A 25,759-nucleotide genomic window follows, 5' to 3' on the forward strand; every position below is an offset into this window, starting at 1 on the left:
TATATTGTTTGAGGTTTTATGATGGTAGAATTATGTTAATCAGGGAGTAACTAAGGCCTTCAATGTTGTGATTAAGGCCTTGAATAGTGTTTTCCAACTTAAAACCCTTAATCTAACTTATTTTTATTTTTCAAAAAATTTTGGAGTTATTTTTTGCCGTTGTCCTGTGTCGTCAGTACGCCCCATCGTACTAACATACAATACATTGGTATGGGGTGGCACATGTCGTACCATCAGGGCGATGCACCAGTTCAGATCGGTAAGACAAACCCTGGTTAAGATATTAATTTAGTGTTGAAAAAACGTCGATGTCATGGTATACAGGCACATCGATAGCTAGTTGACTAGAATGTGCCATGCAGTATGCCTAATATATTGCAACATTCAAAACCCAGGCCAACTGGAATTTCTAAAATCCACCCAACCTTAGAAGTCATATAGAACTAAGAAAATCTTAATCATCATGAACTACGGATTATCATTTATAACTTCTCAAGGGCCTAATCAAACCAGTCCATACACAACAATCCAAAGAATCGCTCTGATTAACAAAGTAATGGGGGTTAGATATATAGGTCTTCTTAACCATCTAGCCAAGTGCCCCATGCCAAAGCCACACATGGCAGAAACTAGCAAGAAATAGATTTTGCATAACTAGCAAGAAATAGACTTGCCCTACGCGTTACTTTTGGTGGTTACAACCACTACAAAAGCTTTGGCAAAGGCAACTCCATGTCCCCTAAACCCATAGGGACTCAACTGACCTTTAATAGGTCTCAACATCAAAGGGGGTATCCACACACAGGTAAGGGCTAATCACACTATGAGTACTATTAATCTCTTAGTTCTCTTATTTTCCCCACATCAAACATCCACTCATGCATTGGATGACCTCGAAAGGCCCATTTAATGATTCTTCGCTGTCACTGTCTAATGAGAGCCTTACCACACAACATATTGAGCTCTCCGGAAGAATGAATGGCACATTGGAACCGTCAAATGTGGTGTATCCGGGTGCAAAAAAAGGCCACATTGACTCTTGGATTTTGACTCTGCAGGACAACCAAATCCAACACATCACTGAGGTTTTGAAATATCATGGTTTATGCACCTGCATATGCAGTTCAGAGTTCAGACAATGAACTGCATTGCATGTACCATATACAATAGAAATATGCAACTGTCCACATAAAAAAATCAGGCTGCATATGACATGCAACCGCATAAAGGAACATAAGCAACAACATAAGACAGAATTATTGTCAATGATCAATCTAAAGAAGTGATTGGAATTTTAAGTTTATTTCTAAAAATCTTCAAAATTTAAGCCTTTGTATATTGTCTGAGACCTATTCCAAGTAGAAAGAGGCATTTTATGTTTCTTTTTAAAAATCTTCAAAAAGCCTTTGTATAATGTCTAAGACCTATTCCAAGTAGAAAGAGGGTTTCTTTTGGCCTTCAAATGTTCAAATACTTGAACCTTCAAAGTAGGGTGTTGGAACTCATTTTCTTTTTTTTTATTTGTTCTAATTCTAGAATCCACGCATTTATTTTAGAACAATTTTGATGTGACAATAAAGCAATTTATTTATATTGTAATATTTTGCTGAAGGTTCATAGATCATCAGGGCACTTGCCTTGCTAGCCTCAAGTGCATTAAGAAATTACGTCATCTATTGATGAAATGTGATAACATCACCAAATATATCAGTGTTATTTTTGTAAATTTTTACATTATATTTCATAGATTTTAATATAGAATCAGCGTATCCATTTGCATATGCAGCCGCATACAGCATACGCACTATGCAGTGACCTAAAAACACTTCCACTTATTAAAATCTTACAGAACTTAACACGAGGAAATCTATATCATATATAAATTTTATGCATCTCCAATATCACAGTAGACAACATTTAGATATTTTTATGCAAATTTTAATAGTCGTTCATAAAATTGATCCAATAAATTTTCTTATTTTTAAAAGAAAAGATTAACCATAAACAAAATTCAATGGTTGCATAGATTTGTGATTCGGTGCCTAAATATGATCTATTGACACTAACATTCTTCTTTTCCCCATCTCTGAAACATAGGACTATTCTTTGGCAAGCTAATAATAGTATGTTTGCCACCAGTAACACTAACTATTTTAAAGCTATAAAACAATGACCCAAGAAGCACCAGAAAAAGCATCCCGAGCTCCTAGCGATCCATAAAAACCAAAAATGTTAACACCTGAAAATCTGATCTCAGCACAAAAGCAAGTAATGTCATGACAGGATGACAAAACAGTTGATACTTCAAAGTAACATGCAAGCCACATAAAAATCGAAATAATCAACAGAAATTAACTGAAAGTTACTCCATTATGAATAATACCCACATTTACAAGTTACAAGAATCTATAGCAAATTTAAACTACCAAAGCTATATTGGAATTTAGAACTCTTCTGATGAATTTCTGTGGCAGCTGAAATATAAGATTGGATCAAGTTATAGCAATCAAAAAGAAAACATACTTGACTTGATTCTAGATGCATAGCAGCTCCTTCCATTGTTTTTTGTCCATGTAATGATAAACCAGCCTGACCTTCGAAAGCTTTTCCGGAAAATCTTGATGTTCCTTCTCTCATGACAGCAGAACTCCAGATCCGTGAATCTGTAGCTGGTTTAGCAGATGAGGAAATCTCCTTGCCACCACTGACAGGGACCACATCCTTGCCCTTATCCAATAAATGAGAACTAGAGCAATTTTCAAAGCTTCTTGGGAAATGCACCTTTGAAGTCAAATCATGACTCTCAAATGAAGAGCTGCTATAAGGTGCTGGAGCAGAAAATGGCATGTTGGTCATGCCAAAAGAGCTGAAAGCACCTAATGCCCCTGAATTAACTGTAGGCATACCGTGCAAGTGATTTGTAGGCACCTCCATAGACTTTGAGCTATCATTTGTCTCATCATGTGTGTTAACTTTTGATTGATTATTAATATTCATTGATTCACTATGAATTCCAGGAAAAGGTTCTTTAAGAGCAGAACCAGAACCTTGTGAGTTCTCTGATGACAGGGCAAATTTGTTCTGGTTCCAGACATAATTTGGGCTAAAAGTATTGATTCTTGATGACAGCAACCCTCCCTTTTGCATAGCAAAAATTCTGTCTGCAGAGGACACCTCTCTTTCATCAGGAAGCTTAGAGATTTGATTAAATGTATTCGACTTTTTCATGTTATCGGTCGTCCTCTCAGTAACAGCCTGAGAAACCTCTTGTTTGCTTATAAACGAAGTACCAGCACCACCATATAAGCGACTGTTGTGTTGAAGCGGATTTGGTTGTTCCTGATCCCCAGCTTTTAATTCACCCTGCCTTCCACTTTTATCAGTTTGCTTGCCCTTCCGGGTGTTGTGGCCCATGGCAGAAGTATCTGACAGCTGGGGGCTGTCAGGCAGTGAATCTTCTGCCACCTTTGAATTAGCTCTTTTTCGCTTAGGAACAGTCTTCTTTATATCTTTCTTGGTTGTTTGATTATCAAATTTAGCAATATCATGCCTTTCTGAAGAATTTGCAGATCTTGTGTCCTCCATGGGCATGCTAGCTGGACTTTCATGCTCAGATGACTTGCTAGCTTTCTGAAATAAACAGCTTTGTTGGACATCAAGTCCAATAGAGTCCATTTTACTAATTCCTCCAGGGAGCTTGCTTGAAATGTCCACTGCACCTGGAGCTGCTATAGAATTTTTCATCATGATGTAGCTTTGGGAAGGACCAGCATACGTTTCTTCTTTTGCTGGATTAGTTGATGCAACTTGCCAAGTGGCAACAGGTGTGCTATTTTGTGGCACATCAGTACTACTTGTGGGTAAGAGGTTAGTGATTGCTTCCTTATCCTTTGATTTTGCATGCCCGGAGCTCCCTACTTGAGGAGCACCAGCAAATGGAAGACGAGATGACTTTAGCGCCTCAATATCAAGCCCATGCTGATTTATGACAGTTTCCAAGGCCCTGATAGGAAAAAGCATATTTGCATAATCACATGAAAAGAATAATGCTAACCTTGCTACTTAGAAAACTATAATAATGTTAGCCTTGCTATCTAGAAGCTCAAAGTAAACAAAAAATTACTGAAAGTCGCTTGAACTTCCAGTGTCAAGTAACATATCTTCATTAAAATGACTTCCATTATCACAAGCAAAGCAATTCTCTCATCCCTTTGTGTGTCCTATCATTGAGCACTAAGATGATTCCTAATATAAAATAATCCAATTTGTATATTATTTTCGAAGAGTATAATTTTAATTAGCTGCTTCAATTAGGTGAGATCAGGTATCAGAATGTCTTGAAGCTACTTATTGAGAACAGTAGAAGTTCAAAATTCGAGGAAGAAAAGGTAAATTCCAAAAACAAGAAAAACCCACAATGTCAGTAAATGAACGAAACAGAATTAATTGACCTTCACCTTGAAATGACCTGATATGGCAATGACTGCTCCTTTCCACTTAATTTCATATGCTGGCATATCTGCAGCAGTCAAAAATAAAAAGAAATGATATTAATGTTGATCCAAATAAGATATAGTGACCCAATAAGAAGGCTGTTCCATACCACATAAAGCTTTGCGGCTAATTTAGCTGGCTCATCTTTTGACTCTTGAATAAGTTTGTGCAAAAGCTTCGCTGCCTCCACTTCAACATGCTGAGAAGCCGCCATCTTGAGAAAATAGCTGTTTTCAACAGAATTTGGCTACGGTGAAACCATCTTTTTACCATTACCACCAAATATCAGTAAGACTAATAATCAAATTCATTCTGACAAAACTGGCACTCGCCATGCCATTAGCATCTCAGCATCTTTTCAGTGATTCAATGCATTGTTGCTTTTCCTGTAGTAAAACTGGTGCACTGGTTGAAAATAAAGAACAGGCACTAAACGTAACCAATGAACCATTTGCAATGAAATAGTATTGTCACTTGTTTAGTTGTTTAGTAAAAAGGGTTCAGAAATATAAATCATATGTAAATAAAACTATAAATTCCTACGTGTGTCTAACACCACATGCTCGTGCTGCACGACTTCACTCAAAACAACGAGTTAAAATTCCAGATAATTGTTGCAACTTGCAGCAACAATGTATATTAGGCTACGATCAAAATCATATAATGTTCTTATCCATATAAGAATATATCCAGAATTCCGAAAACAATATATAAAGATATATAGACCTATCCATGTGTACGTATACACATCAACCGAACTAACTTTAACCTACTTGAAACAAAACCAATTAAATAATATAATGGAAATTTTCAGAATATTTGTTCATCAATTTGCTTGGCCACATCTCCTATGATGTCACTCCATGTCAAATCCAAGTCAGTCTATCAGCAAGGTTCCAGTCTAAACTGGTTATTATCATGGTGTTTGAACTGACTCTCCTAACTGGAGTTTTCTCTAGTTCGAGGAAGAAAATGAACTGCCTAAGATTTAAAATAAGAAAATTTAAGTGCTTTCTTGCTGGAAAAGCAGAAACAATTAGCAAAAGATGGCTCAAGAAGCTTACAAGAGTTTACATTAGCTGCTACTGCCCACAAGTTTCATAAATAGGGATAGTAGTTGGAATAGAATGGATTGACCAGATCGAACTCTTCAGACCAAAAGATTGAATGGATAAAAAATAAATTTAAAACAGTAAGGAAAATAAAAGTTCAAAAAATCAAAACAAAATAAAACACAAAGGATTAGGAAGCTTGCAATAATCTTTAAAATTTTGAACTCAAAATAATCTATTTTTCTATATTTCTCATAGTTTTATTATGTTTGATTAACTTGTTAATTTCTCAAAATAACATGCTGCATGTCCCTTAATCGGCGGGAGGAGGGTGCTGTTAGGGAGGCTTGGCAAGGGGCAATGACAATGGAGGGGGAGGAGAAAGAGGAAGAGCCACTCGCCAGTTTTGTTGGAGGGAGAGGGCCACCATATGAGACGAAGGCACTTGACGGTATCGATGGACTGCCAAAGCACACACCGCGAGAGGAAGCAAATCATCACTGCTAGGTTTTTGCATGAAGAGGCTTTTTTTCGATTGTTGTGAAGTGGGCCTCTCATCTAGTTCGAGCGAACCAAGATCCACACAGGCAGTCAGCTTTGTTCAAGTGTGCGCTTAGGTCGTGCCCAATTCCAAGCGCTCACCCGGACACAAATTGAGGTGCTCGGACCTCACCTCGGTTCGCCTAGGTGCCTTCTCGAGCGCTTGGTGACCTCACTGATAAGTCCTACAAATAATATTTTTTTAATTTCTACTTTTCATTCGTTTTGAATGCATTTCCATTTTTAGTTTTGGTAGAAAGTCCATGGAGTCATTGGTAGGAAATCTATAGAGTCATATTTTGTGTCTATTGGTGTATGATAGTTGCAAACTTGCAATGCAATTATCATATAGGTCAGAAAAATTGTTGAACCTATTAGGAAGTCATATTTGGATAAATGTAGAGATCTCTTCAATCAAATATTTAAGAATAACGAGATCAGCACCAACAAAATTTCCAATAGAACTCTAAATAAGTTGTATACATAAGAGGATGTCAATCAAACGTTTCATGCTTGGATATTATCTTGTCTTTCAAAACAATTAAAGTTAATTTAAATTTTATAGCTTTATTCTCCAATTGACAACTTAGAAGGCCTTTTCTCTTTAAACTGGAAAGAGACTTATTAGTAGCATATCCTATCAAAACAAAGATCACAAGTCAATAATTTCTGCTCATTCTCATCTTTGGTTTGCTATATTGGCTTATTCAAGTCTCAACTTGGTTTTCCATCCAAGCAGCTATTTGATCTTCTCAAACACAAGACGTTGATCTACTCAAACTCAATACATCTAATCTCTCAACCAGGACACTTTATCCTGGATATAACCTTCAATTGATGATTGATCCACCATGGAAGTCAGCAAGATCCAGAAGTCATGGAAGATTGTCCCGTACTGGTACCATTTGATAGGATATGAGCTTCCTATTGGAGTTTCTTTATGCAAGAAAATAGACCTCAGAGAGAGAAAAGTCAATAGAGACTAACTAGTTTAACTAAGAAATATTATTGGATAAAATAAAGTGTGCAAGTCTGAAACATGTCCTTCAGACCTTATAAGCATCTAGATTGATATGACTTGTGGGACAAATTTGACTCCCATCACTGCATATTCTCCTACCAAAACAAAACTCTACAACTCCCAAAATATCATCCTAGTAGGTAAACAACTAGCCAAAGAAATACTATAATTGAAACCCACATCAATTTCAAAAAGAAGTTTAATCACTCCCTAAAATAGTTGAAAATTTTAAGGACAATAACCTGTCTGAAAATCGTGGAAATATTTGATTAGTCCTATTCTAACTAGAAAACTAACCAATAACACATCTAAGCTTCTAACGATAGTCCTGCTTGGCAACTGGTGGTATGAGATTTAACCAGCCAAACTATTCCTTGTCATTCGAATTAACCTTGTGCCCATGTAGAAGGCTAGGACCATGTTGTCAACCAAATAATTGATCTTCGTCATTCATCTTGCTTTTCTTTTTTACATGTTGAGAAAGTTGCCAATGACACCATAGTCATCACCAAAATTAAAGAGTGATGTGGCACTTCAGCAGTTAAGCAAAAAAGAATCACTCAATCCTTGTGAAATCAATCCTTCATACAAGGTTACAGAAGACACTGGAATTCCTCAACTAGATCAGGAATTTGTTGCTACAATCTTCTTTCTTTTTTACCATTATGCTAGATTAGACACAGCTTCCACTCTAATAAATCACATCAAACAACAAACCCTAAATTCAGTCCAAGAACTGTTTTCAGACCTGGCTTACAATATCAAATGTATCAATGTAGATAAAACTTTGGAGACCTATGGTTTAAAAAACAGTATCGCATCATAAGATAAGAGAAGTCAAGAAAATGTTGATCCATGTAAAATTCTTCGACTATTAACCCTAGAAAAGAAGAGGAATTATATCGATAGGTAGACGAGATCATACGATACGTCGCAGACGAAGGTTCCGCGAGCAGGCTCGGCACCTTACGATTCGATCAAGGAGGAAAAAAGCGAAGAATCTGGATGACAACGCACCGAAACCCTAGTCTCCATCGAGGGGAGGCATCTCCAAAGATCAGCCGAAATCGGACGACGAGGATGGCGAGATCGAAAGACGAACCCTAAATTCTTCGACGATCGGCCGCAGCGCGGAGATTTCTAGCTCCCCATATCGCTTGGTGTCCTGGGGAAGAAGAAACGGGGGAGAGACGAAAGAAATGTAAGACCGACGAGCCGTCCTTCGCAGAGAGGAAATATCAATGCGGCAGAGCAAAGAAGCGACAACTCTACATGGTTCGACCGAACCATTTTAACTCGACTCGACCGAACCATTTTAAATCTAGTGAGCAGGATCATTACGCGGTCCGGTTCATAATCTTCGGGGTCCGACCGGCTAGTCCATGATCTGGAAACTGATCTCAAAACGCATCTTAAAGCATAATGGATGCAGATCATGTACGCATCGAATCCTCGCCGGCGCCGAGCCTAAACGGACCGCCAGCTTCCGGATGCGTCTACACCCTACCAATTTCTCCATGGCTGATGTGATCTATCTCCATTTCTCCGCTTCTTCGTCTCCGTTCACTGTCGCAGATCTCCCGTGAAACGCTCGTAACGATAATTGGCAGACACCATGAATAATTTCAGGAGGGCGAAGCCCTCACTCGCTTCTGCCCTCCGCGCTCGCTTCGCCTCCAAGACCCCAAACACCACCCGATCCAAAGCCCCCGATCCTGAGCACGTCTCTTCCTTTCCCCGTTACCTCTCGGCACCGTCGTCCTTCTCCTCCTCTGCCTTCGCTCCCTTATTCTTCGTTCGGGCGAAGCCCCTCTTATCCCCTTCCTCGGCCTCCACCGCTGCCGCCGTCGTCGTCCCCAGGCGGTCCTACTACTACGCCGCCCGCCCCGAGGTTCTGCACTTCCGCCGAAAGCCACGGTGGTACCAGAACCCGCGCGCCGCCCTCATCGTCGTCGTGGTTGGCGGCACTGCCGCTGTTACTATCTACTACGGCAACCTCGAGACAGTTCCTTACACCAAGCGCCGCCACTTCGTCCTCGTCTCCCCCGCCGTCGAGCGCCAGCTCGGTGAGTCGCAGTTCGAGCAGCTTAAGGCTGCCCTCCGCGGCAAGATCCTCCCTGCCCTCCACCCCGACAGCATCCGCGTTCGCCTCATCTCCAAGGAGATCATCCAGGCTCTCCAACGCGGGCTGCGCCACGACGACCGGCGGTGGAGCGACCTCGAGTACGCGTCAGAAAGCCCCCGGGGGGAGTTTGACACGCCTGAGAGGGGGCGGGACACGATTTGGGCGCTGAGCGGGAAGGAAGAGGGTAAGTGGAGCCGCGAGGATGAGGTTCTTGATGATCGGTGGGTCCACCAGAGCAGGAGGGAGGGCGAGGCTAGGAAGTCCCAACCTGTGACCAAGCACCTGGAGGGGCTGAATTGGGAGATTCTGGTGGTCAGGGACGACACCGTCAATGCGTTTTGCCTTCCGGGCGGCAAGATCGTTGTGTTCACTGGCTTACTCGATCAGTTCAGGAGTGATGCAGAGATCGCTACAGTCATTGGCCATGAGGTGTTCTGTTAATTTTCAGTTGGTTGTGATTTGGGATTCATATTGATATCTTGATTTTCAATATGATTGTAGGTTGCCCATGCCATTGCTCGGCATTCTGCAGAAATGATCACGAAGAATTTGTGGTTTGCCATATTGCAGTTGATTCTTCTCCAGTTCTTCGCCATGCCCGACCTTGTAAATGCAATGTCAAATCTTCTTCTGAGATTACCTTTCTCACGAAGGTACATGGATTCGTTTTCTAATTGCTATCAGACAATTTGCAATTTTTTTAAGTCAATTTAATGTTTGTTATCGCTTACATGATCAATTTGCTTGATATGAAGTTTCGATTGGGATGATTAGGTTAACGATGGATTTGACTTAATTCAAACTGTAGAAAGATTAATGGATGACTTACGTATTTGGTGTAATTTTCTCTTAACAATAAATTAATACATACAAGCATTGAAAATGTTCTTTTGATAGAAGTTGAAGTTATTACTAGGGATTTGCAACCGGTGAATGTATAATTAGAGAAAAGGATGCTATGGGTTCAAAAAAGTGGTAAAATTAATGGAAACATAATGAACATGACCATGACTGGGTTGGTTCAATGAATATCTGCTTTAGGGATGCCAAACTAAGGCCTTAACCAAAACAAGAGTTCTATTGAATTATTAGTCTTGTATTGGTGGATGATGTCTATGGTTGCTGTTACTTGGGAAGCATGTATTTCTGGGATGCATGTTCTTTGGCCTGTATTTCAAAATTCTACATCTGCATATCGTTTTCTTTTCCTTTTTTACTATTTAAATTAATCGCATATGACATGGTCAAAGAGGGTATTGAACATAGGGATACAACAATGTTTTAGTTGTCTTCATGTCAAGCATACATCTCTTACCTTCTCTGGTATCCTATACTAGCCATAAAGCATAAGTACATGTCTGCATCTCGATGTTGTGCTGGTACAAGAGGATATGTAGCCAGGGTCAGTACCTGAGATTTAATTCCTTCAGTACATATCCTCTCAAACCAGCACAATATCAAGTCAGTAATGATTGAACACCTGGTGGCTGAGCCACTTCCATCACCTTTTGATTCGTGATGGTCTATATGCCTAGCATTTTTTAGGACATATAGGCCAGGTGACCATTTGGACACCTAAATGATGCTTAGAGAGCTTCTGAAAACAAAAAACTTGCATTTTCTCTTAGCCAGCAATCTAATTGCTCAAGGTACTTACTACTAAATGGTAAAGGATTATGTTAATTTTTTATCATTTCAAATAGCAAATACCACTCTTTTTAACTATTCTCATTATCCTTATGTATAAAGAGATCAGAAAATTCTTTCATAGTTGTATTTGGACACTTACGATTCACTTTAACATATGACCATCTTAGCATAACTGAATATTTATTTTCATGTGTTAAACTTGTTATAGGATGCATCAACCTTCTATTGAGTGACAACTTTGGTAAGCTTCAAAAGAGAATTTTGTCTGAGAGAGAAAAAAAAAGAATTGGATTAGAAGAGAGAATAGAGTTATGAAAAAGATGAAACTTTATTTAATTACTTTAAGGTGTGCTTGATGGGATACAACCACGTATTTCTTAGTAGTTGTGAAGAGAAGGAGTCCTCTCATCTCAGAAAAGTCCTCCTCTCATCTTAGAGAATCCCTCTTAAAGATTATTCAAGAACTTTCAGACGGCCTAAATAGGAAAATTACTATGTAAAATTATATCATGATCATATAATAATTTTTGGAGATATTAAATGAGACTCACTTCTTAAATTGTCACTAAAAATAGTGACAAAAAAACATGTCAGCATTTTTGGAGATGATTGGAGTTGGTCAAACCAGATGCAAACTGTCATGATAGATTCAGAGTCTCCCAGACTCATTTGGAACTGTTTGGAACTTCTAACCTAGACAGACCTCATCTCAGTCAAGTCTGCACATTCCGTCAAATAGACAAAGGTTTCAGTGTCTAATGCCGCAGATTCAGGTTGGGATCTGTGTGTCCAGAGGTTCTCTTAATAAAGCCAAATGGTATAATAGCATGCACAGAGCCACCAGAAATAGTCAGGACTAAGGATTTGCTGTTGTGTTGCTGTTGCTACTTGTTTTGGATAGTTTAATATCTAATACCCAACCTTCATGATTTAAATAGTTTCCTCTGAAGTATAAATTCATGGGAAAGAAATAAATAACATTGGAGATCAATGTTCATTTAGCACCAAAAGTGATCTAATTGTGGTTATATAAACCATAATTTTTCACAGGAAAATTAAAGGGATCAGAAAACAAAAAAGTTGAGTTGAGAATAGTACAATATTTCCAGCTGGGGAACACCTGTTTTGTGATTAATTGCTAATTGCTTCACAATTAGGCTCGTCTGTTTAGCAGCTACGGAGTTAGATATATGAAATATGTAGAAATTTAAGTGAATGTATAATCCTGGATGTTCTGGTCTAGTTAATTGTTTTTTGAAAATTTTGAATTCCTTTCTTATCTCGTTCTGGCTTTGCCAACTCGCATTACTATCGGAATAGGGCTAGGTTTTCAAGAAATGAGAGTCTCATTGAAATAATTGACTTGTTTTCTTAATAGTTTCTTTATAGTTCATTGTTACTATTGCATTGGCAATCTTGTTCTGGGTGTTGACAGGCTTTTTTGCTAGGATGGAGATGGAGGCGGATTATATCGGACTGTTGCTGCTTGCTTCAGCTGGATATGATCCCCGTGTGGCCCCAAGGGTGTATGAGAAACTGGGGCAGATCACCGGAGACTCAGCATTGAGAGATTATCTCTCCACTCATCCATCCAGCAAGAAAAGGGCAAAGTTGCTGACACAAGCTCAAGTGATGGATGAAGCACTTGAAATATACAGAGATTCCATGGCTGGTCGTGGTATCGAAGGCTTCCTGTAGCACTTCTCTCTTCTCCCCTATGGACTCCATACACAATAAACCATCCAGTCCGACTCTTTTTGTTTTTGATAAAAACACAGTTCAAATCCGCCAGTGGTCACAGGTTCTCAGAGTCGGCAGTATAACTCGCGCCAAGAAGACCAGTGACCAAGAAATGTAGTCTGCATTAATAGGGATAATAGGTGCAGCAGAAGGGAGTGAAGGAATCAGAACAAGAGGATTTCTATTTTTTGGGGCAAGATAGGAAACTGTAGTTATTCTCCTGTTACTAAACAAACCCTACTGAATCTGCAAAAAATCTTCGTCGCATGTCGTCCGGGGCTACACTTTGGGAGGCATATGATATCGGTGTGCTTGTTCTGGGTTGAGGACCCAGTTGACTCTCACAACCCGACTTAAATGCTTTGATGTTAACATTGTGATATATTGTGTTTTCATTTGCATGTTATGGAAAATTATTTTCAACTTGGCTCTGCTTCTCAAAACAATAGCACTAAAACCTGTGCTTATTTTATTTTTCTGCTGCATTACAACAATGTAATTAAGTGTATGGGGTGAATAAAGCTTACTCTCATCCACATTTCACATCAAAAATGCAGGATTAATATAATAATATCTACTTCAATACAGTCGAAGTCAGACTTCTGTGGTTGCAAGCATGCTTTGGAAGCTGTTTACAAATGCTCTTCTTCGATGTTTGGATTAGCAGAAGTGTTATTTGCACACCGAGCTCGAAGAGTCCTGTGGACTTGCCATGAACTTGCAGTGGTTGAATTCATGCATCCAACTTCATCGTCAAAATACTGTGCTTGATCCCTGTCAAACTATTGAGAATGCAGTAAAAAAAAATGCAGGGTGAAACAATAAGTTTAAGAATGGCCACCTGCCCACTAATCGATCTTAATGAGTCGACCGAAACGACGACCACAACAGACTACAAACTCCAAGTCACACTTCGACGACTGAGAAGACCATGAAAAGGCAGACTCTTGCGGTGCTTGCATTGGTTATGGCTTCCAGATGATGGTCGTCTCGGCAATCATGTTTGAAGCTGGCCTCCTGTCCTCTAAATAACCTGAACATATATCCAAACAGATGTATTAAACACTATAGCAAAGATGAGACGAGAAAACAGCAGGAATTCGACCTTTGTCATTCTTCTGGATTTCACGACCCACCCGCTCTCCAGAACCCTCAACATCGGCTTTGCCTTGCTCTTCCCCCTCGCTCTCACTTTGTTGTCGTCGTCTTCACCTCCGTCTCGTCCATCTCCTTGATGTCCCCCGTCACTTTGTCTCATCACTCTTTACCAGGTTCATTAGCGTAACCAAAATATTTTCCTTCGTACTCCTGCTCCCCCCAACCACTAGATCCACCGGGACGCTAACATTGTCCACCCTCTGGAATGCCTCCACACTTTCGTCGCATCCTACCACCTGGGTGATCACTGTTATTGCATCCTTTACCACCCCCCCTCTGCTCGTCCTTCGCCACCAGTGCAAAGAGGGGCAACACGATGCTCAACTTGATAAGGGTAGTGCAGTTGAACAGGTAGAGGGTTAGGCCAAAGAGAACATTGAGCACATCCTTGATGGACCTAGTCGGTACATTGAGAGTGCTAAGGAGATCCACGAGGGAGACGATGAGAGACTTCTTTGACCCGATGATGAAGTGATATGACTTAATGGAGAAGAGGCTATAAAGGGTTGCGATAGAGTATTGGGTGGCGACAGAGGAGAGGAGGCGGAGGGCAACTGTAAAGGTGTTAGATGCTCGAGCATGAACGAGCGATGATAGTAGTGGTTAAGGAGGTGAGTGGCATGGAGGGGCACAATGCCGACAATGGGAGAATGCATCTTCGAGTCTCGTTTCGACAGGTGGTGGATCTCCACGATGGCTTCAACAACAGATTTCGATCCTACGACGATAGAGCGTTGACACAGATGCAAAGTAGTGAAATGGTCGCTCGGTAATTGCATTAGCGTCAACGCTAACGACGTCATCGTTCATCACTATAAATTGTAATGTTAAATTTATTATCTTTTACCTTTTATTTTTTCATGTTTTTACTAATGAAATTCATGTATAAATAAATCTAGATGTTTCACTTTCATAATTATAAGGATTTCAATATAAATTTTTAAAATATAAAATTTAAAATACTAAAAATAATTAAATACGAGAGATAATCTATAATAAGCCCGACAAAAATAACACACAAACACCCATATAAGTAGGTGTTAAAATCGTTCCCTTCTTCACATGCAACAATGTGCTCTTCGTGCCTCTTTCCAACTTTTCAAAGGTGACTTTTGATCGAGGAAACAATTGCACGTAAAAGCACGATTAGTGATGGGAAGATGGGTTCGAAAAGATGGTTCCAATCAACAACTAAATTACGAACATCAATCCAACATAATGGCCACGGCCACGTGGAATATTTCACTCGTACTCCGAAATAACAAGTCGAGCAAATATTTTACTCATATTATAAAATATTTTTCTGATTAAACCCTTCATAAAAGCACCCACTCACTATAATCAAGACCAACTATCTTTTAAATATAAATTTTGATTGTACTAACTTCGTATGGGAGGAACCAAAACTCAAGCAACATCGATCTTCATACAAATCAAATATAAAACAAACTTATGAACTTCCCTCGATTATGGAATGGATGTTCTAACATTCTCTCTAGTCATATCAAATCTTTTACTTACATCAGTCTAAATAAAGTTGGGTTAATCGAGATATCATTTCTCTACTATAGACACTAACAAACATATTTAATTTTATAGAAGAAGCAATTCATTATGAGTACCAATATCACTACCTACCCTAAGAGGTGTCTTTTGAGCTCATCCTAAAATAGTAAAATCGTGTGAGCTAACCAAAAATGGACTATAGGTTGATACCCCCTTTCCAAGTTAAAAAAAATTAAAAAAATTTTTTTTTCACTGGCTGTAATTAATATAATTAGTATAAGCACCCGCACCATTCCAATCTCTCTCAAGAAAGAAGGAAACAAGAAAAGATTAGCCCGTAATAATAATAATAAATAATTAGATATGCAACCCTTAGGGTCGAAAGAAAAACTATTCTTGCAATGTCAATGATTTTTCTTTCAGAAAAATATAATTTTTTACAACTTAGGAAAAACAAAAAGGGTTTTAAATTATTGTTTTAAATCAAAAACTTAGGAAAAACAATAAGTAAAATATTATGGTTTTAAATTCATATCTTTAAAATTAAAAACAAAAGTTATATTATATATTTTTATTACTGCATTCACAACATCAAAGCGCATCTGGTGTAGTGGTATCATAGTACCCTCCCACGGTACTGACCGGGGTTCGATTCCCCGGATGCGCATCATTTTTGTCCCTTTATGTTTTTAATTCTCCTGCTTCAGCATTTTCCAAAACATCCACAAAGAGTGACCATCGATCCAAACAGCCAAGCGTTGACACATTCTGCATCGTGTAAGTATTGTTTGTATTCACTACGAATCATCTATCTGTACATTGAATCCCTCACAGAGTATACCGTTTAACCTCAATGCTCTTTTCTCTACAAAAATGCTGATCATCGACTCCATCAGAAGGGCCTTTTTAGCCCCCTGAAGTCCACTGCTTCCGTGCATTCCATGCTCCCCCTGCATCCATTCAAAAGCTTCAGCAGATCATTAGCCTTCTCCTTGGTTGCTCCACTGCAGCCGACCTGCACCAGCAGCAGCGACTTCTGGAACGCCCCCACTCGAACCGCCTCCATCGAGCACCCTCCTCCCCTCTTCTCGTTCCTGCACAGCTTCCAAAGAGCCGAGACAGCGAACTCCGTCGCCATGTCTGAGACGCGAAGCATCTTCTTCACCAGCACAGGCACTGTTAAGGCGTGACCATAGGCCATCTCTCTTCCTCTGCTGCACCCGAGAACGCCGTCCAAGACCGCCAGTGCCTTCTCGCACATGCCTTTGTCGGAGTCGACGAGGATCTCCAGAAGCGAGGGGATTATTCCCGCGTCCACAAGTGCCCCCGCGGCCCTGTCGCTGGAGTCGACCAAGTAGAATGCGGCCACCAGCGATGCCTTGGTGGCTCGAGGTGATATGGGGTTTTGGATTAGCTTAGACAGTGCTTCGACCAGTCCGTCTGTCCCTGCGACGCCATTGATTCGCCGTGGAGGCAGAGATGAAAGGAGCTCTCTTAGGACCAGGGCTGCGTTAACCCTTGCGTCCAAATCCCCAGACCTCAGAACCGAGACGATGGAGTCAAGAGACTTGGGGGACGAGAGTTGCCGACATGAGTCTTGATCCAGAGGGAAGAACAGAGGCAACGCCGATAGGATCTCCTCCGCGGCACCTGCTCTGGACCTCTCGAATGATTCTGTGGCCAATTCGCTGAAGCAGGAGGCGAGCACACCGCCGGCACCGGCAGAGCCGATGCACCTTCGGTTGCGCTCGCTCTCCTTTCCCAACGCTTTGATCTTCCCGACCAGCTCTTGGCACCGAGCACGGTCACCGCGACGGCCAGCGAAGGCGATCTCCGATAGCAGCTCCGACGCCTGGATCGATGTCACGGGGATTCTCGGCGTCGGTATCCTCTCGACGCCGAAGGACCTGTTGGCGACGCACCAGTCCTGGATCAGTCTCCGAATGGTGTGGTTCGGCAGGAGCTCGTCGTTCCCCAGAGCTTGGTTGGTCACCGGACAGGTCAGGCACCCGACCTCCAGCCATGACTCGATGCTCTGACGGTCGTAGGTGATCCCGGTGTGCAGCGTGACGGGGTCCTTCATGAGCTCGAGAGATATCGGGCATCGGAAGGCAGCGGGCACCGGCAACTCCGCCGTCGGGTCGGCCGTGGGGATTCTCTTGACGAAGGAGAACCTCGAGCTGGGCTTCTGTGTCCTGCGAGCCGATGCCATGACGGAGGCAGTCGTAAGGAGCTAAAGGAAGATGGAATCGAGAAAATTTTTCTTCACAGCCTGATCTTAAGATCAGAGTTCAGCGAAGAAATATATATAGGAAGGGGTGACGCGCCACGGCGTAGGCGTGCGGCTTTGACCATTGACCGTTGAAGTTAGAACGTGGTAGACCCGCGTAAGCTGATTATTCCAGTCAAAGTCAAACGAAGTAAGTTGACTGGGATTAGTTACTCCGTTCGATCTGAGCCCGACCGAGTTAAGATGATTCATCGGGTTCACGGATCGAGTCTAATCCAAGAGATCTTGACTCGTCGATGGGGTCACATCAAGTTCTGGCAGCAGGCAGATCTTTTCATGATGGCATTCCATCAACAGGTGTCCTCAATCAGTCGGTTCAAACCCTGGTAAAGGCATAATTGCATCCATACCACTAATTTAGAATAACATTTAAATGATTAAAATTAAAATCGTTCTTATACTTCTGAAATCCGATTAATTTGACGCATAATTTTGGATTGCTGAATGAACCGGTCGGGCCGAGAAGGAGCTAAGGCGTCGAGCCGAACCGGTTCAGTGACCGAGTCACCGCGTCGGTGGCGGAAGACCCGGGCGTTAACGTGCTAATCGTGGCGGCGCGCGAAGCGGGCTTCCCGCCGGCCCACCTCGCGCCAGCTCCCCTCTTTCCCTCTTTGGACGTCGAACGCCGTTCCTTAAAACAAGAAAGATGAAGAGATCCGCCACAGGAGGAGAAACAAGTCAGGGATAGGTCCTTGTTGCTCTGCCTGTCCATTTCTTGGGTGGTAAGCATCAAAAACTTGATCTTCGTATTGTTGTGATGGTTTCACTGTAGCAATACATCTTTGATAGAAGTTTGCAGTAATAATCATGATCTTCTTTTGGCTATGCGCTGTGAGAGGGTCAAGGTATCTCTTCTTGCTTATTCACTGTATCAGCTCCGTGGAATGTTGCATTTGTGCTCTCTTCTTCTACATTGTTCTCTGGTTTTTCGTTTTCTTGTGGCGCAGATCTTCATGCAACTCCAGACCTGCTTCTTTTATGGAATAATTCGTTCCTATATTCATAAGCTTGGATCGCAAGATCAATTTGGATATAGATGCGAAAAGCGTGTGGTTAATTAATCCATCTTTTTCACCTAAACAAACAAATACAGAGAGAGATTTTGACATTTATGCTCATCAGTTGTTGAAAGCCTTATTATGTCAGTCATAAACATAATTCCATTCATCTACAGAATCTGCATTGCCAATTTGCGTGATTTGGTTATGTAGCAATCGATGACAAGACCTGAGCCTGAAATCACAATCTCACATTAATCACCAAGATCTCCCATGGAGGTTCAATGGGGATGGATAGCAAGTCATATAGTATCTAAAGCCATATGTCATATCCAATTTGACACTGTTTTGGGGTGCCAATTACTGGTCATGTACATTGCAAATGTAACTCTGTTCTTCTTGTTCCTTTTTATTCGATAAATGGCTCTGCATCTAAGCTTGCGTCTCTCTTTCCTGTCAGCTATAAAAGATGGCAGATGGCGAAGATATCCAACCTCTCGTCTGCGACAATGGAACTGGAATGGTCAAGGTACGAATCGAACATTAGATTCATGTCGATTCTGTGTGAATCACTCTGTGGCATATGCTTCCTTAAAGCTCAGCCTCACCCTCTATGATGATGAAACGTACTTCTCTAATGGTCATGGCCATCTAATTAGGCCGGATTTGCCGGAGATGATGCCCCACGGGCTGTCTTTCCTAGCATCGTGGGTCGACCGCGTCATACCGGTGTGATGGTGGGCATGGGCCAGAAAGATGCATACGTTGGGGACGAGGCTCAATCCAAACGAGGTATCCTAACGCTGAAGTATCCAATCGAGCATGGCATTGTGAGCAACTGGGATGACATGGAGAAAATTTGGCACCACACTTTCTATAATGAGCTTCGAGTGGCACCAGAGGAACACCCTGTGCTCCTCACCGAAGCACCTCTCAATCCCAAGGCTAATCGTGAGAAGATGACCCAGATCATGTTTGAGACCTTCAATGCTCCGGCCATGTACGTCGCCATCCAGGCTGTTCTCTCTCTTTATGCTAGTGGTCGAACGACAGGTAATCTGGCTTTCATGCTAATGTTCATTGGCTTGTTCTTCGTTCGTCGAAGCAGTAGCTTGTGCGCAATGAGTGCTTATCTTCACTACCTGGATTTGCTGATCTGTTCATGTAGATTCTACCTTGACGTTGATGATGTGCAGGCATTGTGCTCGACTCCGGTGACGGTGTCAGTCACACGGTTCCTATATATGAGGGGTATGCGCTCCCGCATGCCATTCTTCGTCTGGACTTGGCAGGCCGCGACCTCACCGACGCTCTGATGAAGATCTTGACAGAGCGCGGTTACTCCTTCACCACCACGGCGGAGCGTGAAATCGTCCGAGACATCAAGGAGAAACTTGCGTACATTGCTCTCGACTACGAGCAGGAGCTGGAGATGGCGAAGACCAGCTCGTCGGTGGAGAAGAACTACGAGTTGCCCGACGGACAGGTGATCACCATCGGCGCAGAGCGGTTCCGCTGCCCTGAGGTCCTCTTCCAGCCCTCCATGATCGGGATGGAAGCTGCGGGCATACACGAGACCACCTACAACTCCATCATGAAGTGCGATGTGGACATCAGGAAGGATCTGTACGGCAACATCGTCCTGAGCGGAGGATCCACCATGTTCCCGGGCATCGCGGATAGGATGAGCAAGGAGATCACTGCGTTGGCTCCAAGCAGCATGAAGATCAAGGTGGTGGCTCCCCCGGAAAGAAAGTACAGCGTGTGGATCGGGGGATCGATCTTGGCATCCCTGAGCACTTTCCAACAGGTACGTAGAATGCTCTCCTTGTTGCAATCCAAGCATGCACTGCAATCCCTTCCCATCGTCTCTGGATTGCTGTTCCCGACGAGCTACTTGTGTTTGCAGATGTGGATCGCAAAGGCGGAGTACGATGAGTCCGGTCCTTCGATCGTGCACAGGAAATGCTTCTAAGTCTTCTCACTTTGAGTTTGAACGTGTGGGGAGAGAGAGAGAGAGAGAGAGACAGAGAGAGGGTTTTATATTGATTGAAGCTGTGCTTTCTTTCTCCCACCAAACAATTATTCAAACATTTAGTCCTACAACTGATGGATGGTCAATAATTCTGACTCAAGACATGGCTTTGATGAGCACTTAACCTTGTAATTTTTGCTCAATAAGTGTCATTTGTTTGAAATGATTCGAGTGTTGTATGCCAATTCCATCTCATGCTTAAAAATGTGTTCCACCTTTGTCCTGATCCAGAAAGAGTGAAAGCCTTTATCAAACCCTTGCCCTCTAAAAGAAGTCTAATGAGACAAGGAAAAGATGGAGCAAAACAAAGCAGCAGGGTGGGCTAGACATAGCCACGACTCTGAAAGATCTCACAAGCAATGCCTGACCTCCTCCGCTGCTGCATCAAGTCGAAGGTACGCACTGACAGGCTCAAACTCACTTAAAGTGAGAAGAAAAGGTTAAAAAGAAGAGAAAGATGAGACGGGGACGAAAGAGAACAGCTCTTTTAAAGCGAGAGAGAGAGAGAGAGAGAGAGGTATAAATACTGGGGAGGGGGGGTGGTGATGCACATCGGCCGAGGAAAAGGCAGGGGGGGCTCTGTTCCTGTAGGGTTTGCTTGTTCTTGTTTGAGCAGCACAATAAGTTCCAAAGGAAAAGGTGCCTTTCCCTGTAGCCTTTGCTAGTTCTTGTTCCATCAGCATAATAAGTTCCTTGGCTTCATGTCCTCCTGGTGCTGTTCAAATGCTCGACGAAAAGATGCTTTGATTCCTCTCTCTCTCTCTATCTACACTACACTCAGCTTCTTTTTCAGAGATCTGAACACAAACTCATGAAAGAGAAAGAGAGAAAGGAGCGTATGGCACTGAATACCATGCCATTTGAAGTTTACTCCATGAATGATGTCTGTGCTTGCTTCGTGTTTGTATTTGAGGGAGAAGTTGTCTACTTGAATGCGGTAGGGACCGACCGTGACGAGAAGTACTACGTCAACCGATGCTCTGACCCGTCACACCCTCTCTCTCTCTCCAATCTATCTATCGACTGCTATTGCTGCAACTTCAACTTTGTAATTGGCTCTCATCTTTCGTCTCCAGTGGATTTGAATCACTAATCAGTCTTCCGTTTTAATTGTTCCTGCGACCCCTCTGCCACTATTCATCCCAAAGAGCTGTAGCTCGCAAGGAATTCCACCGAGAAAGCAAGACTTTGCATGATTGAATACAAACTAACCTCCTTCTCAACTCACAAATATTAGGAAAAAGGCAGAGAGTCACGAAAAATAGAATGATCAACATCGTTATCCAATAGAAATAGAAAGCACAATTGCATGTCACGATACCACCGTCGACGTGCACATTGAAAGCTCAAGGTAAATTACATGCATCACCCACTATAGGTAAAGAAGGGAACGTAACTTTGGAGTCTTAACTAGTACTGGGAAGCTGTGACCTGGAGATCTTTCGTGGATCGCCATGGTCATCGTTGTCCTCTTCCCCCTCCGTCACCACCGACATGTAGCTCACGACCAAGGAGTTCACCTCTGAGGCCATCGCGGGCTTTGCCTGGAACTGCTGCTTGCAGGCGTAACAGGTGATTTGTAGCAGCGTCGAGTTGATCTGCTTCACCGCCTGCTCCCTGACTGCGTGAACTCGATCCAGCTCCAGCTGGGCTCGTTGCCGCATTCCCTTGGCCTTCTCGTACTCGTGCTCGGCTAATTCGAGCTGTCGCCGAGCTTGCTGCCTCGCCTCTTCTGCCAGTGCTTTCTCGGCCACGGCGAGCTTTAGCTGCTGCTCCGTTTCGTCTTTGAGACGAGCGGCGGCCGACTGCGAGTCCTCGGAAAGCGCGGGATCAACAGCGGGACCGATCGACAGCTGCAATTTGGTGGCTTTGGCTTCCTCGATGGCGGTAGACAGTAATGCAGAGGAGGAGAGTGGGGTATGCCTTCTGCTGGGTGGAGGCAGGAGCTGGAGCTCGACGCTCTGAGTGCAGAATTGATCGGGACGCGACGAGGGCGGTTGATCAGGCCGGGTAAGGAAGACCGCGGCAGCCGGAGTCTGCATTCTCAGACCAGGCCACACTCTGGGGCTGAAGTTGGTGTCGCTCGATCGGCTCGTGGTTGAGGTCGTCCTCGACAGGCATGCCGGTGGCTGGGTAGTTATCTGGAGCTGCGCCCGGGCTTGGCCGGCTGTGCACGTGTCTTGGTGCTCGATGAAGCTCTCCACCCTGTCACCATCAAAGTACAGAAAGAAAACGAAGCTGCTAAGATTTAGATCGAGTTATATACTACAACAAATGGAGCCATATGTTGTAGTAATGAAACTGCTATTAGCACGCCATCTTCCTTTTGTGCGTTCAGGGAAGAGCACGAGACAAATAGTAATCTGTATGAACTCTGTGGGCACCTGGAGAAGACACGGCCGCAGTCGCAGGAGTGGCCGCGGGTGCCGCAGGTCTTGAGGTGGGCCTTGTAGTCGGACTGCACCGCATAGGCCTTGGAGCACCTGGCGCAGACCCACTGCCGGTGGCTGCTGTGCTTGCGTCGGAAGTGCTTCTTGATGCCGACCAGGTCGCCGAGGGCGTGGGCGGGGTCGTGGTGAAGGCAGGTCGGCTCCGGGCACACGAACACCCGCTTCCGCACCTGATCCGCCGCCTCCCGCTTCAGCAGCTTCCACGGCACCTTGTGCCGCCGCCGGTGCATCTGCAAATTCTGGTCCCTCTGAAACCCCTGGTTGCAGATCTCGCACACGTACCGGTCCGACTCCAGCAACGTCCTCGGCGACAGCGCCACCACCTCCGCATCCGGATCTGATGGCCATGGCCCAACCAGTAGCTGGTGAAACAAAGGAACACCCACGGCAACATGTCAATTGAGTTGCACGAGCCCTTCTTACCTGGAGTGCCCGCCGGCCTTCGCTTTTTCTTGCTGTTCGTGGCACTGTGCTGCGGAAAGGTCGACGAGATGGTGGTGCCACCGAGATGTGTCGACGGAGCTGGTGATGGAGGGCCTAACATTGCATACCCTCTCAATATATTTCTATCTCAGTCAGGGATTCGAATCCTATATATGATCTCCTCTCTTGATTCTGCGACTGAGATCTCACTGTCGTAGCTCTTGTCATACATAAAGAGAGCACATCTTAGGAAGAAGACAAGTTCTACATCAACATCTTCTCTTCAGTGCATCCATAACTCACTGAGATGACATAGAAAGGCAGCTATCAGCATTCTGAGGTTGGCAGTTTAGTCACCGGGGTTGGAACTGGTCTTGCAATGGTGTAAGGATTCAGATAAATAATTATTTTCAGAGAGAGAGAGAGAGAGAGAGAGAGAGAGAGGGAGAGAGAGAGAGAGGTTGAAATTTGAGCCAAGCATGATGAGGCCATCGGGACAAAGAAAAAACATCCCCGCAAAGAAACAAAGGAGCTCATAATTGCATCATTACATCCATCAGCATAAATTTGCATGCATTAATGCAGGAGGCCTGTCTCCAAATAGACGTGAAATCTCCTTTTCTCTCTCTACCATTTTGCACAGGCAGCTACAGACGACTACTGCAATACGTACTTGTTTGTATGCCAAGGAGTAGTCTGGCCATGTCAATACGTACTTGTTTTCAGCTTCTATTTACATAATAATTCCAAAATCCTCTGCTAGAAGATCTATCAAAGTAAGATCTACATTGTTAATCCTCATTGATACTCCAATCAATACTACTGCAACTTAAATTGATGAGCCATCAAAGCTCAAAATCTATAGACAGAGATTTCCCCCATCCTGTCTGGTTTTTAGTGGGGAAGGAGTCGTATTTGAAGAATGATCGAGCACTTTTAATTGAATTCACATCTGCCAAGGAAATAAATGAGCTCACAAAATTAAAGCAGTCAGCAAAGCTGGGAATAAAAGAGTACATAGGAGTACAACTTGGCAGATTTGTTGGCTTCTTGTTCTTGGATTGGGAAGTCAAATAAAAGTCAAATTTCCTTTGGCAGGAAGAAGAAATTAATATTGCCTTCTAACTTTGTTCTACCTCTCTTCTATGTCTACTACTATTATCCAAATTTCTATACTAAATTACACCTTCAAGTTTTTAAAATGACACTACAACTGAAGTTTATTTTTATCCACCCAAAATATATTTTTTTGTTGTTTGCATCAACAAATGCTGCATTTGGCATAAAATGAGCTGTATGTCACTTAATAGCATTTTTCAGGAAACAAAAGAAGATTACTCTTTTTCTGTAACAATTTGCAGCAGCATTTCAAAAGAAGATGCATCAGTTTCTAGTTTCCTATTGCTAAAATCAATGAGCAGCACATCTGATAATTTTTTTATGTTTAATGAAGTTCCTTAATAATTAACATAAATATGCCAAATGGGCTTTTACATACCACAGCTTTTTACATTTGATTCAGCACAAAATACAATGACATATTTATAGATATGTGCATCAAAGTAATGTTTGAATTCTGCAAAAGGCATTAATGTAGAGCTTTTGTTCCCTGGAAATAATAGACCCTTGTTATTGTGTTATAATAACAAGGATTGAGAGAGAGAGAGAGAGAGAGAGAGAGAGAGAGAGAGAGAGAGAGAGAGAGAGTGTGTGTGGGAAATGTGCCATGTTTGTTGGCTGCTGGGTGCGAAAAAGAAGGGTGAGAGGACCGACAGCAGCTCATGGTGGTATGCTTCCACTGCATGCCACTCTCGCTGCGCTGCATTAGCTTAAGCTCGAAGTAGGCAGCTTTTTGGGGGCATTAAAATCGCCATGCAGTGTGCATAATGATAGTTATGACTGCCATAGAGAGAAAAGCTCATTGGAGGAACTCGGCGGTGACTTTGATGAGCTCCAAGCTTTATATACCCCCATGTGTAAGTCTGATTCATCTGCCCTACCAGTCTCCACAAGCTCTTGCCAAAGCACTCTGCCGCCTTCCCCTTTGTTCTGCAGGTCTTGTTCTTGAGATACTGATAAGAATATTGTCTCGTAGAATAATACATGTCTGCGTGCAGGCACATGAATGCCATGCCATTCATTTATAAGGGGTGGGTATACCGCTCCCAAAGGGAAGCCCATGAGATCAAGCAGGAAAGAGGTGTGTCTTCTTTAACAAAAGAATGGGATCAAAGAAGAAGCTCGGCATGCATCAATTGGCTTTGATTTAGTAGTCCA

General features: G+C 42.7%; 5 protein-coding genes and 1 non-coding gene across 9 annotated transcripts in view; 3 read left to right on the forward strand and 3 right to left on the reverse strand.

The window, feature by feature from the left end:
• Positions 1 to 8,314, reverse strand: part of LOC135675684 (uncharacterized) — a 35,539-nt gene extending 27,225 nt beyond the window's left edge. For 2 of the 4 annotated variants that reach the window (XM_065186077.1, XM_065186076.1), the window contains exons 1-4: positions 8,125 to 8,314; positions 4,604 to 4,721; positions 4,458 to 4,519; positions 2,524 to 4,003 (exon numbers count right to left, since the gene is read on the reverse strand). In XM_065186077.1, coding sequence (XP_065042149.1) covers positions 2,524 to 4,003; positions 4,458 to 4,519; positions 4,604 to 4,708 — 1,647 coding nt within the window. In that variant the 5' untranslated portion in view covers positions 4,709 to 4,721; positions 8,125 to 8,314. Of the gene's footprint in view, positions 1 to 2,523; positions 4,004 to 4,457; positions 4,520 to 4,603; positions 4,742 to 8,032 lie in introns of all 4 variants that reach the window. The other 2 variants (XM_065186075.1, XM_065186074.1) reach the window with 2 other exon arrangements.
• Positions 8,315 to 8,586: 272 nt separating this feature from the next.
• Positions 8,587 to 13,047, forward strand: LOC103988196 (mitochondrial metalloendopeptidase OMA1). Its single transcript, XM_009406753.3, has 3 exons — positions 8,587 to 9,661; positions 9,734 to 9,885; positions 12,331 to 13,047. The coding sequence occupies exons 1-3, from the start codon at positions 8,723 to 8,725 to the stop codon at positions 12,578 to 12,580; spliced, it is 1,341 nt and encodes a 446-aa protein (XP_009405028.3). The 5' UTR covers positions 8,587 to 8,722; the 3' UTR covers positions 12,581 to 13,047.
• A 2,835-nt stretch (positions 13,048 to 15,882) lies between these two features.
• On the forward strand, positions 15,883 to 15,953 carry TRNAG-CCC (transfer RNA glycine (anticodon CCC)). The gene has a single exon. It is a non-coding gene; the product is annotated as a tRNA-Gly (tRNA).
• A 106-nt stretch (positions 15,954 to 16,059) lies between these two features.
• LOC135675685 (U-box domain-containing protein 21-like) lies at positions 16,060 to 17,560 on the reverse strand. The gene has a single exon (XM_065186078.1). It carries the CDS (start codon positions 17,496 to 17,498, stop codon positions 16,179 to 16,181), a length of 1,320 nt encoding a protein of 439 aa, XP_065042150.1. The 5' UTR covers positions 17,499 to 17,560; the 3' UTR covers positions 16,060 to 16,178.
• Positions 17,561 to 18,218: 658 nt separating this feature from the next.
• Positions 18,219 to 20,725, forward strand: LOC103986777 (actin). Its single transcript, XM_009404871.3, has 5 exons — positions 18,219 to 18,298; positions 19,035 to 19,103; positions 19,234 to 19,627; positions 19,771 to 20,384; positions 20,484 to 20,725. Exons 2-5 carry the CDS (start codon positions 19,044 to 19,046, stop codon positions 20,547 to 20,549), a joined length of 1,134 nt encoding a protein of 377 aa, XP_009403146.1. The 5' UTR covers positions 18,219 to 18,298; positions 19,035 to 19,043; the 3' UTR covers positions 20,550 to 20,725.
• A 1,147-nt stretch (positions 20,726 to 21,872) lies between these two features.
• Positions 21,873 to 23,873, reverse strand: LOC135675686 (protein indeterminate-domain 16-like). The gene is made up of 3 exons (XM_065186079.1): positions 23,483 to 23,873; positions 22,994 to 23,396; positions 21,873 to 22,814 (listed from the first exon to the last, which is right to left on the reverse strand). The coding sequence occupies exons 1-3, from the start codon at positions 23,601 to 23,603 to the stop codon at positions 22,016 to 22,018; spliced, it is 1,323 nt and encodes a 440-aa protein (XP_065042151.1). The 5' UTR covers positions 23,604 to 23,873; the 3' UTR covers positions 21,873 to 22,015.
• Between the last annotated feature and the right edge of the window lie 1,886 nt (positions 23,874 to 25,759).

This window comes from Musa acuminata, chromosome BXJ1-6 (genome assembly GCF_036884655.1).
Source record: "Musa acuminata AAA Group cultivar baxijiao chromosome BXJ1-6, Cavendish_Baxijiao_AAA, whole genome shotgun sequence".
In the NCBI taxonomy this organism is placed as follows: domain Eukaryota; kingdom Viridiplantae; phylum Streptophyta; class Magnoliopsida; order Zingiberales; family Musaceae; genus Musa; species Musa acuminata.